The 13,311-nt window shown below is 44.7% G+C and overlaps 1 protein-coding gene across 1 annotated transcript; it reads right to left on the minus strand.

The window, feature by feature from the left end:
* Positions 1-583: 583 nt before the first annotated feature.
* Positions 584-9,496, minus strand: LOC139225732 (zinc finger protein 709-like). The gene is made up of 4 exons (XM_070856573.1): positions 9,452-9,496; positions 7,875-7,930; positions 7,174-7,257; positions 584-3,833 (listed from the first exon to the last, which is right to left on the minus strand). The coding sequence occupies exons 3-4, from the start codon at positions 7,189-7,191 to the stop codon at positions 2,718-2,720; spliced, it is 1,134 nt and encodes a 377-aa protein (XP_070712674.1). The 5' UTR covers positions 7,192-7,257; positions 7,875-7,930; positions 9,452-9,496; the 3' UTR covers positions 584-2,717.
* Between the last annotated feature and the right edge of the window lie 3,815 nt (positions 9,497-13,311).

The raw sequence follows: 13,311 nt of genomic DNA on the forward strand, positions 1-13,311 counted from the left end.
AGTAATTCATTGTTTTTCTTTGTTCAGCTCTGTCTTTCATAGCTCTCTGTCTACGCCGTGTGAGCTACCTGGACATCACTGAAACACATTCCCTGTACGTGTTCACATACTTTACCAATAAAGCTGATTTTGATTCTGATCTCTCAAGATGGTGCTGCACGAGCGGCAGCCTGTTACAGCAGCTCTCGCCCCAACTTTGAGTTCCCTCTTGCTTTTTTCCCACTTTTGTGCTTTATTTAACTACTTATTTTAGTGTATTGGTCTTTAGTAGAAGGTGTTTAGTATGAGACTGGACAAGCTCATCAAGAAGGCCAGCTTGGTTCTGGGTTGCCCCCTCGACCCAGTGGAGGCGGTGGGAGAGAGGAGGATGATGGCAAAGCTATCATCCATGAGATGGAACGACTCCCACCCCATGAAGGGCCCACTGTCGGCAATGGAGAGCTCCTTCAGCGACAGACTCCTCCACCCCCAGTGTGTGAAGGAGCGACATCACAGGTCCTTCCTTCTGGCAGCTGTCAGACTACAACCAGCACTGCACCAAAACAGACAATAACAGCACTACAATGTTCACCAGCTGTGCAATATATTTATTCAGAACAATGTCACTCTGTACAATAGATTTGTTCATCTCTTTACCTCACAATGTGAAACACTTTGGAATATCTCCCACATGATATTGTTTCTATTATTTATACTTCCTCTACCGTAGATGTACATGTTCTTTTATATCTCCTCGTGTCTGCTGTGACATTGATCATAAAGGAATATCTTCTCTTATCCTGGTTCTTTTGGTGGTGGTGGGGGCCCCTTAAAGACTTGGGCCAGCCCTGCTGGGAGAGAAACCACACCACTGTGACCAACGTGGGAAAGGCTTCTCCCGGCCAAATAATAGTCAGCAACGTGGATGGAAAGGAGAGAAACCCTACAGTTGGGACCCAGGTGAGAAAATATTCAGTCATTTAGATCATTGTCAGCAGTAAGTAGGTTTTCATACAGGAAAGAAAGGCAAAGGCAATCTAAAGGTGAATCTTCACCCTAAAGGGAAGCATGTGACCTGTGTCATGTAGAGGAGAGAGAGAGAGAAGACTCACGATGAAGAGAATGGAAAGATGAGAGCTAACCGGGGCAGGTCTACAAGGCACACTGGACAGGGGTGGACAGAGCACCAAGTGTTTGGTCAGCTCTCTACAGAGAACAGGACTGGTGGGGAAAAGCTGACAAAGCAGACTTGAGTGTCTACTAAGTCAGTATGAAAAGTGCCATTAAACCTTTGAGAAGAGGAAAAAGAAGAATCTGTATGAGAAAAAGAAGAGCAAAAGAGTCTGACGGATTATGGACAAAGTTAACGTGATGAAGTGAGCAGAGTTGGCTGACTGAGTGGAGGATGGCAGACTTGGATAAGAGGAAGAGAAAACGGCTCATTGATTTGATGAATCAGCCAGAATCAATCTGATCGATGTAAAACCAGCTGTAACATGTTATTTGTGACGTGTTATTCAGGTATTCAGTCCTTTACACAACAAAGCTGTCTTATACAGACATTATTAATCCAGTCATTTCTTTTTACAGTACATGTTCATATGCTTTTACTGGTGACTGAGTATAGTGTCACAGGCTAGTAGTACATACTATACACAACATACAGTACAGCTATATTCAGTGTTGTCTTCTAGTTAGTGAGTGACTAAGTGTGGATTCAGCCAGTCCAGCTGTGACTCTTTCATATGTGAAAGCACTGAAGAGGATCCTCCTGGTGTTCCTGGATCAGTCACATTACCATCCACACTTTGTTTCCCATGTTTCCACCTGGGAGCCGAGCCTGCATTTTTCAGTCCACCTTCAGTAAGTCAAAGCAGGATCAAACTGCTGTTGGTTTACTCATCTTACAAATGGCTTGTGACTGTTTTTGCTGATGAACTCTTCATATATACAGAGTGCTGTCCAGAAACACACAGAGGCAACAGATTCCACATGCAGGGGGTTGGACAAAGTAACAGAAACACCATAGGATAATCCACAGTCCTGACAGTCCAGCAACCACACGGAGTCTGACAAGTCGAGTTTAATCCACAGAACCACTGAACTGTGGGGGCTTGGTTGACTAAAATGCAGACGAGGGATGAGCAGGACCAGTTGAGTTTCTTCTGATTCAGATCGATGAGACACATCAAGTGATGAAAGACATCTCGTGAGCTCATGTTACGCGTGAATCCCAACAGTATCAGCGTCATGGCTTTCAACTAAAACGAGGTCTGAATCGACAGGTTTTGATTCCTCATGTTGAATGAATCCTTGTCGATTTGTTCCAAGTGTTAGACACACCCTGCTAGGGTGATTAATGAAGGGAAACCAAGGCCTCCACCAGGCCTGCTCAGCTGCCCCGTTACAGCATGAGAACATACAGTTGAACTGCACAAGTTATTTCACCAGATAGCTGGGAACAAACTGGAGAGCGTTGGGTCACTGGGTGACTGGTGTCCTCAGCCCATCCTGCTTTTGATTTCCAAAGACGAAACTGAGAGCACATTTCAAACATTTAGAATTGAATTCTGATGATGTCATCTATATTGTTCTTCTCAAAACGTCCAATGAAATGTTGTGTGTGTATCAAAGCGTGATAGATGCGATTCCTCTGTGTCCAAGAGCCCCATCCACCGTTACCAGGGGCGACACGTTCCTTCATCACCATGAAAACACACACACACACACACAGCAGCTTATTCTGCCGGTTGTTCCTGGCTGTCGTTTGTTGGTTCACTTGGTGAGGGGCTCAGCTGTGCTTCGTTACACACAGTCGAACTGTCTTCTTCTATTTCGACACATCTGTGTTTTTTCAGGGACTGGGACCGAGTAAACAGTCTCTTACACTGTGAGCACCAGTATGGTTTCTCTCCCGTGTGGACACGCAGGTGTCGGCTGTAGCTATAAGAGCTATTGAAACATTTGCCACACTGCTCACAGCTGTACGGCTGCTCTCCGGTGTGGATACGAAGGTGCCGCATGTAGTTGCTGAGTCGACCAAAGGTTTTCCCACATTCTTTACACTGATGTGGTTTCTCTCCAGTGTGGGTGCGCACATGTTGCTTGTATGTCTTTGAAATGGAAAAACTTTTCTCACATAGCTCACAGCGGAACGGTTTTTCTCCCGTGTGGATTCGCATGTGTGATTTGTAATTACCTAGCTGAGAGAAACTCCTCCCACACTGGCTGCAGCAGAACGGTTTCTCTCCTGTGTGGACACGCAGGTGTATCTTGTAACTACTTAGATCACTGAAACTCTTCTCGCATTGGTCACACTCATATGGTTTCTCTCCAGTGTGGTTCCGTAAATGCAGACTGAAATGCCCGGACTGGGTGAAACTCTTTCCACAAAAGTCACATTGGTACGGTTTCTCTCCGCTGTGGCTGAGCTGGTGCCGCTTGTATGAACTCAAGAAACTAAAACTCTTAGGACACTGGTCACAGCTGTATGGTTTCTCTCCTGTGTGGACACGCATGTGTATCTTGTAAATACTTAGGTAGCTGAAACTCTTGTCACACTGGTCACACTGGTACGGTCCCATGTGGTCCCGCAGGTGTTTTCTGTATGAACTCTGGCTGCCGAAAGTCCTCCCACACTGGTCGCAGCAGTGCGGTGTCTCTTCGGTGTGAGTATGCAGGTGTAGCGTGAAAGCATTCAGTTGGCTGAAAGTGCTGTCACATTGTTCACAGTGGTACATTTCATCTGTGGTGTGAGTCCCTTCATGTCTTCTTAGACTACAAACCCGACTGAAAGATTTCCCACACTTGTCACACTGATGAGGTCTGCTCCTGTCTGCGTCTGCCCACTTCAGCTGAGGGGAACAGAGAGAGAGAGACACAAGTCAGAGTGGAACTGGGCCAAATATCACAAGTCATTAGCTAATAAGATGTGGAAGAATGGCACCAAATCAGCATCAGCTTCATCAGCCTTGTACGTGTTTGACTCTAGTTTTAATTTGCTCTCACTGTATCTATACACAGTCCCAAGAACAATTATCAGGAAGACTTACAGCGACAGACAGACAACAAAGCTGACAAAGGACGTTCTTTTCAACGTTTCAGCGTTTAGTAAGCGCCTTTGGCCTCCTGTTGAGCTATTTAAATGGTTCTTGTCTGAGCCGTTCATCGAGCACAGCTGACAGTTTGTACATTTTGCCAATACACCTAATATGCAATGGGGGTTGCATAATTTTGAGTGCAACTGTACAGTAGTTGTGTGTTGCATTTGAATTTGCATCAGGGGGATGTGAACAGCAGTAAGAAGGTGGAGTTAACGTGGTCAACATCTTATTACTAAAAAATCCGGAATCATTGCCCATCAGCTCTGAGATAGCTTCAAGCATCACTGATGAAAACGTCAGCGTGTACCTCACAACTGAACAGGATACTGGAAATCTCTCAGTAAATACCTCATTTAATGACTGCAGAGAGAAGCAGGCCTTTTACTACTATTTAAGACTTCCTAAAACGGCCACAGTCTGATCCTGTTAGTGACCACACTGAGGCTCAGAGGGCCGGTCAGCGGTCTCACTGAGGCCACACGGTGCGCATATAGAATAAGTTCAACAACAGACATCCTTCATGTTTAGATTAGAGGGGCTGTCGTGTTTGACTTTTCTGAAGCAGCAGCAGAGACGTTGGATGTGGATCAAACAGTGTGGAGGACCTCAATTACATCTGAATCCATCGAAAATCAATGAAAACACCTTTGTTTGCTCCAAGGTGAGACGTGTTTCCTTTGATGGTACGATCACAGTCTGAAGAAAACTCCCCATGTCACAGTGATGAAGCAGTTTATTTCACAACAATCACGCATATAAATCAACATTTTTAAGTCCAGCTTGTATATTTGGGCCCCACAACACTTCTGTGTTGGCTTTTGTTTCTAACAGTTGACGCCTTTGAAACAGATTTATTACAGAACAAAAGATATAAAAAGTCTACGCATCTCTTTGGAATTCATTACAAGCCTCCTCTGAAAACATCCCCATCAGTGTGGAGAGAAAGCAGCAGGACAGCTGTCTGCAGCTGGGCTCTTCTGATCAACTAGATTACCCAACTGTTGTTTGCTTTGTTTCATTTGGAGATGAGAAGAGAACTTGTGGAACATGGTGGAAAAACATTTCTAGTTGGCTTTTGTTTTATGTTATGTTATGTAAATCCATAAAAGGACAAAATGTCTCTCTCTGGAATTAAATATAACAAGTGTGTTGGCTGTGATTTTCCCTGCTGAACAAAACAGGGACTCAAAAGCAGACGGACGTGTGTTTGCGTCAGGGTTCTTCATAATTAATGGCAGTCCTTCAGTTCACAGTAATGTGAGCTAATTCACATTCTCAGCGCTCCGTGTCGACCGCTGAGCAGGCGTGGCCACCTGCTCTGAGTCTGGGAGACATAAGTGTGTTTGACAACCAGCCAGATTTTACGATCTGCGTCTAGTAAACTCGGTTCACTTAGTTACTGTTGCTATGTGTGTCACACTTCCTGTCCTCGCATGGCACAAGAGCTCAGAGGAGTCACTGAAATGAACTTTGATGAATTTGACCCAAAATGTGGATCTGATCTGTAGCTGTGGTCATTTCTTTTTGATGCACATCTGTTAAACTTCACACCCCCGGTAATTTGTGCAGATTTGGGTTTGAGTTCATTTCTTAATCACAATATGGGTTGCAAATCTTTGAGCAGATCGAGTGGATTCACGATTCAATGACAAACCCACTCTCAATCTATCATGATTTTTGGTTCCAGACCACATTCACAGCAAGACTTTCACTCTCATGCTGATGACTAATTTACTGACGCTATAAATCATCAGATGAATGACGTCATCTAAATAAATTCACAGGTGTTGGATGGACAGTGTCGGATGCAGAGCGGTGAGTAGGATGTGCCTCTGTTGTTGCAACAACAAGGACGGACTGTTGACTTCACAGGAATGTTTGCAAATGTGTTCCAGGTGTGAGCCGACGAGTGTGACACGCTGTGTTGCATGCTAAAATTCAGACATGCACAGTCATTAGAAAGTGACGCCATGGAGGGAAAAACACCAAGCAGTGATTCCTGTTAGTGATCCCACTGAGTGCAGTGACACAGTGAGCCCGGTGGGGGCAACAGATCATTCTCATCATTACATATTCACTGCAAACACCTGCACAAAGTGTTGACTTTCACTGACGGTCTGTTCATTCTAGTAAAACAACCAGGAAGCAGAAGTGATGTGAATGAATTACTGAACGTATTGTTGTTAAGAGAGAAGCTCAGAGCAGCAGAGTGGTGAGTGTCGCATGACTCTGCTCTTATACAGATTCAGTTGGTGCTAGAGAACCTCCAGATATACTCACAGCAAAATGGGTTTTAACACGGTGATGATTTTACATAATTTAAGTAGCTGGGACATAGGAAGCCTACAACTAAAGCTTTATTTACTATAACATGAGCCTCGTAATAGACATTGGGTCAAAGTGCATTCAAAGGCCTTTTTGTAAATGATAAAACAATAAATTTCCCTTTTAATTCTTTCTCATTTGACAAACAAGGTTTGAAACCTGCTCAGCTGCGTCTCTGTCTAAATGGTAAATGGTCTGTATTTGTACCTTTCTAGCCATTTCAACTACTCCACCCATCATTCATTCAGGAGGAGTCTAAGTTGGAGGACATTGTTCTTTCACACACTGAAGCTGCTTCAGGAGCAGGTCGGGGTTCAGTGTCTTGCCCAAGGACACTTTGACATGCTGACTCATAGGAGCCAGGGATCGGTATTGATGGATGACCCGCTCTACCTCTGAGCCACAGCCACCCGTCTTCCTCCTCCTCTGCTGACAGCTCGATGTCTGACTCCCCCTCAGTCATTTTAACTAAACCTCTCTGCCTCCCTCAGCACTCTGCTTCCCCAAGTCTGGAAAATGGTTGAAAATGAGAAGAAGCGAGTCCCGCTGACCCCCGCAGAGGATGTGAACGGATAAAATGTGGATTTATGAAAGGATTGAAATTAACACACACTTCTGAAATCTTAATGTTCTATAGTTCAGACTCTCATAAATCAAAGATCAGAAACAATATTTCTATTTCTACAGACTTGATCACTGACCTCCCTCACAGCTGTAAATCACCTCTTTTTACTTTTTTATTTCTGGATCTTCTATTTGGTCTCACCTCACGTGTAGAACTCATGTCGCTGGTTTATGGTCAGAGTTAACGTCCTCCAGAGGCTTTGCTTCCCGTCAGCATGTTCCAGCTCTAAGACCAGGGGACAGACAGACGGGTGAGAGCAGGAACAGGAAGTGAGGCAGCAGCCAGCAGCGACTGGAGGGAGTTCACTACCCAGTCATCACCGCTGACCCCCACACTGAGAAAGCCAGATTATTAGGTACACCCCCCCCCTCCTACAACTGCTGCACAACACTTTCCCAAATGAAGTTCTACCTAACCCTAAACCTTCATTCTTCATCTGAGCATCACTGTATTTATTCTGCTTCGCCTGCATCACACTGGACCTGAGGGGCTAACAGCTGAGCATGGTAACGTGGGGGGGGGTCAGTCACTCTCTCCTCGCCCTGAGTGGGCATCACGTTGTACTGTTAGTCCAACCGGCCTGATGAACACAGGAGGCCCTGGTCTTATTTACCGTCACAGCCACGGAGGGGAGGGGGGTGGATCTAGACCGGTTTTCTTTGAGGAGCCACAGCTGACTACAGTCTCCACCCAGACCAGGAGCATCTGGGTGCAGCGCCCTGCAGGATGAGACAGACCGGGCTTCTCGCTTGGCTCGTCCTTCTCCCCCGCCAGCGCTGCCTCTGCACCACTGACCCACATTCACATGAACACCACTGATGTTACTGACAAACACATCTCACCATGTTGATGGAGCCAAACTGGACCAAAGAGGAGACTTTAGCGTTGTCAGATCAGTCTGCAAAAAGAAAACACAACATGCAAAGTGAAAGAGGTGTCAGAAGCTCTCTGATCAAATCAGCAAAGTCCCCCCCCCACAGACACAGACACAGACACAGACACAGACACACACACACACTGGTGACACAGTCCCAAGGCCTTTGCCCATCTTGGAAAATAGCATTTAACTAAAGCCTGATTTAATTAGGCTCAGGAGATCTGGTTTAAGTTGACCCTCTGCAGCTCATGTTTTTAGTAGGAGTTACACAAACTGTCCAGCCTTCATCCAGTCCACCTGCAGCACCAGGCTCGGGGAGATCTTCATCCAGTCCACCTGCAGCACCAGGCTCAGGGAGATCTTCATCTAGTCCACCTGCAGCACCAGGCTCGGGGAGATCTTCATCTAGTCCACCTGCAGCACCAGGCTCGGGGAGATCTTCATCTAGTCCACCTGCAGCACCAGGCTCAGGGAGATCTTCATCCAGTCCACCTGCAGCACCAGGCTCGGGGAGATCTTCATCTAGTCCACCTGCAGCACCAGGCTCGGGGACAGCCTCACCCCACACCCCGTCAGACTGTTGGAGTCTTCAGCTGTTTATCTTCACTCTACATTTACTTGGCGTCTGACCCATCTTGCTTGAAACCGAGATGACGGCCCAGAGTAGAAAAACATAACGGAGACATTAAATGTAATGACTGTTACTGTGATTAGAGCAGCATGTTTACATGTCATTAATAATGATCACGTGATCAGAGGAGGAATTTAACACCAGTGTTTGTGGTGAAGAAGTAGAAAGAGTTTGTGTTGTTTAGTCCTGGTGTTGATCAAAAGCATCATCAGTCACTGTCCAGTAAAACCCTGCCCCCTGGTCACGTGATGACCATGACCTCCACACCTCCACACAGTGCTGTACTGAAGCTGTACTGAAGGACTCGGTTGTTACTCAAGCTACCTGAGAGCACTAAGGTGACTAAAGTGACCCAGTGACTGGGTCAGGGGTCATCAGGGGTCATCCGGGTCCTCACAGACCAGGTCACATGACTGTCGGCATGTCGTCTGGTCTGACGTGGCTCTTCGCTCTTATTCTACAGAATCATATTAGGTAAAACGCACGCTTTCCATGCACGTGAGGAGGTCCGCAGCAGACAGACTGACGGTCGGACTGTCCGCGTGCCTGGTCTCTCTGATGTGACGTTGCGTCCACCTGAGCCGGTCACCGTGGTTACCGCGGGGTCTCCGGGGGGAACCGGGTCCTGCTCTCCACCGTCATTCACGTTACCAGCTGGGGAGCAGGCTCCCGTAGCGCCGGGCCACCGCCAGACAGCAGGCCTGGCGTCAGCCGACCCAGCTAACGGGCTAACACAGGTTAGCCAGCCGGGCTCGGAGCAAAGCCGCCACACGGCCACAGTTAGACCGCGTCCAGCCTGAGGCCGGAGCGCCGTCAGCACCGCAGACAGACCACGCTAACACTGAGCTAACACTGAGCTAACACACAGCTAACACACAGCTGACACACAGCTAAGACAGGGCCACACACACCTCTGCCTCTCCCACTGTCTTCCCTCTGCCACGCACAGACCGCCATCTTGGCCGGTAATATGCGGCGCAAAGCATTGTGGGATGGTCTCCAAACTTTATTAACAAAGGGCTCTTACAGTGATGATAAAGGTACTCTGACGTCAGTTTTAAAGTCAGATTTCCTAAAAAGTCTCTGGTATCGTGCTCCTCATTCACAGTTAGCGTATCAGAAGGTGTAGCCACAGAAAGTCTTGTAGAAGAAGAACAGACTGTCATGGCGTGTCATGACCCAGCCAATAGGCCACGACAAGCATGGGAGAAGACACAGAGCACTGGTAAATGCAAAATAATTATTACTACAAAAGTGAATAAACTGGAAAGTAACCGCAGTGGTGAGATGTGTTTGTCAGTAACATCAGTGGTGTTCATGTGAATGTGGGTAAATGGTGCAGAGGCGGCGCTGGCGGGGGAGAAGGACGAGCCAGGCGAGAAGCCCGGTCTGTCTCATCCTGCAGGGCGCTGCACCCAGATGCTCCTGGTCTGGGTGGAGACTGTAGTCAGCTGTGGCTCCTCAAAGAAAACCGCTCTAGATGCAGTGACTAATGCAGCACACACACAGCTGGTAGACCTCAGCTCGGAGTTAAACATTAGTACTACATTAATACTATAGTGTGCATATATGCAAAGGTAGTATACATAAGGATATACATATACTCATCAATACATTGTGAGTTATTATTATAGTTTAAGCTACACAGCAGCAGCCTAGTGATTGAATGAGCTCTAACTTTACCAGCAGCAACTTTAAAGCGACAAACATATTATGCATCTAAAACTGAAATCCAGAGCTAAAACATAGATTATTTTGAAATGGACCATTCTGCAGAATCATTGCTTTTAATTTTGGTACACAAAGTATATTTAAATCCTAATACTCTGCTGAGCTCTTTAAATGTGCATTCACATCAGTGACACAATCATTCGTTTCAATTCATTCATAACCCCTGGACTTTAAAAGCTCACATGTGCTTCTGCTCATGTTGAAAACTTTCTGCACATTCAAACACATCCCTCAGATCTGATGTGGAATGATCTCTAGAACTCACGTCTGTCTCAACTATTTTTCAATGAAGAGGAGAACAGCATTTCGGTTATTCCTGTGCCTAAGTTAAAAGTGACGTTTATGTTTGTGACCGCTAAGGCGTGTTAACAAGTCCAGAGTTTCCTACGACTTGGTTAGTTTGTTGGCTCAATCAATCAGCTCTGTTTTTATCAGCAGCTTAGGGTTGGGGATGGGGGTCAGGTTTCATTAGTGAATGGATGTTAACAGGTCTTAACTATTCAAAAAGCTATCCATCCAAAGAGAGCTGTGACTACCGCTGCTCAACCTGCCGCCATCTTGTGCGTACATTCTTATCTATAAATGGAAATCTTGTGCAGAAATGCAGGCACACTGCTGAATAAACCTCATTATTTATTGATGCACATACGTTTGGTCTTTAGTGAGCATGTGAACTGATCCCAGGCACATTTGTATGAATGAAGCCACTGAACTAGAAGAAGTGTAGCTGCTGACAGACGAGGAGACGGCAGAACCTTTTACCCCAGGTCACATGTGTTATTGCAGGAATCTCTTCCAGTTGTCTAGTTGTCACCCAGAGCTAGATTTAAGCAGAAGCATTAAAAATTAACACTGTTCTTTCTGCGCAGACAGAGAAATGGATAATCATTATTCTCATCAGAATTATGTGCAGCCGTGTGTGTTCATGGTTTTTCTTGGTAAATGTCATATCTGCTGGCTCCACCACCACCAGTAGACGTGTGGATGCTAGGTAGGGTCTCCAGTTACACAAGCACAGCGGCCAGTGTGTCATCCTGAGGCCACTGTGTAACTATTTATTACATCACACGTTCCTGTTATCCATCATTAAGGGTCGTTATTATTAAATGAAAAGTTGATCAATGATTAAATTACTGTACTTTTATTGAAACAGACCTAACAAAAAAGGCTCAAATTAGAATATCAAACATAAATGGCTCATAAAATTCATCACACAGAGACAATTACTGAAAATTAAACTCTAAAAGCCTCCTTTGATTTATGCGAAACACTTCATTTTAGTGGTTTCATGGTAATGAAACCACAATTTATGCCAAAATGTATCAGAGATAAACCCCAAATTATTCAAGTTTCCCAAAAAGCAGGCAATATGAGGTGATTCCAACAGAAAAGTAAAAAATTAATTGACAGCCAAGATTCCAAAAATTTTATTCACAGGTCTGCAGCAAGTAGATGACAATACTTCAGCAACTTCTTTGAAATTTCTTGGAAATTACAACAAAATAGCTTCCAACTAGTTTCTGTCCAACTGCTGCTGATCATGCCAGCTTAACGTCAGACTTATTCTGGAGTTACATAGAATAGCAGGAGCTAATCTGGGGTCTATGAGTCTGGGGAATGTGATTGGCTAATGGGAGAGACAACATTGCCATAATAAAGTGGTATTATTAGATACATGTGTTACAGCGAAAGCATGAACTGGAACAGCAAAAATAAAATACTGTTAATGTTAATAATATAATATTTCATGCAGCAGTATATCGCTGCCACCTCTGTTTATAAAATGTGCTCAGTTTCTTGTTCTAATGAGACATTTCTCTCCTTAATCAACAATTCTTTCCACATTATAGTTTTCATGTAATCATGATAATTTTTCCCATTGTTACAACATACCAACGTTTTCAGTTTTAACCAGACACATGTTTGTTATATTGTTATATCATTAGGTCATACTCCTTATATATATATCTTATATATGTCTCGATATTCTATCTGGTTATAATTTGGTCCTCAATTCAGGTCCGTCACAATTCAAGAGAGCATTCATGGAGAGCAAATATAATCCAGTGGACTCTGAAGAATCCAGTTTAATTCCTCGTTTAACCCTCTTGGGCTTCCAGTGCTCAGTCCTCAGTATGTTTGTCTGTATCGCTTCTGCCACAGAAAAACTGGAGCATCTGTTCCTTCATAAATCCATCAGGAACGTAGAACCAACTTCATTTATTACTAAGTTCACCAAAGGTTCAGAAGGAAGTTCTATCTGGTTCTATCTAGTACTACCTGGCTCTATCTACTTCTACCTAGTTGTATGCGGTTCTACCCAGTTCTACCTAATTCTACTTAGTTCCACTTGGTTTTAACTAGTTCTACCTGGTTCTGCTGTACGAGGAACGGGCACTGAAGCCATTGCTCCACTGGATTACATTTGTGGTCCATGAACAAGATATTTTTGGAGGACAACTGGAGGTGCAGATCTTGGATGATCCATGGTTTCCGTGGTGATATGTGGATCACATATCAGTGATCAAGGTGTTGAAAGGAAAACTAGAAACAGCCTGATGACGAGGACATAGCTGAAGACATCTGATGGACTTAAATATCTCTTCATACTTTTTGTTGTGTCATTGTGTCACCAATCTTTCATAATGACAACTGTTAGAATGAATATAGCAAATTAACTGCAATTAAGCTGTTAAACAAGAAATAATGAAATAACGTAGAAGCTCTATGTTTGTAATGATTTATTGAATTATTTTACAATATATGTATTCATTTTTTCTGTGTATAGTCGCAGATTTATTTTCTAATGTCTTGTTTAGTTAGTATTGGTCATTTTGGAGTTCTATTTCTAATGCACAGCGTCGGGGTGTTGGTGCAACCACAGCAGGGTTAATTTAACATGAAGCACAATGTTCTGTATGAGACAAAGACACACATGCAGGGCCTGCCTAAAGCCTGGACTAAAAGGGGACTAAAGCCTGTTGGTTTTGTAGTTGATTTACAGTCAATCCGAGGAACCACAGCAGCCTCTGCAGCCCAC

Source organism: Pempheris klunzingeri, chromosome 3 (assembly GCF_042242105.1).
Source record: "Pempheris klunzingeri isolate RE-2024b chromosome 3, fPemKlu1.hap1, whole genome shotgun sequence".
In the NCBI taxonomy this organism is placed as follows: Eukaryota; Metazoa; Chordata; class Actinopteri; order Acropomatiformes; family Pempheridae; genus Pempheris; species Pempheris klunzingeri.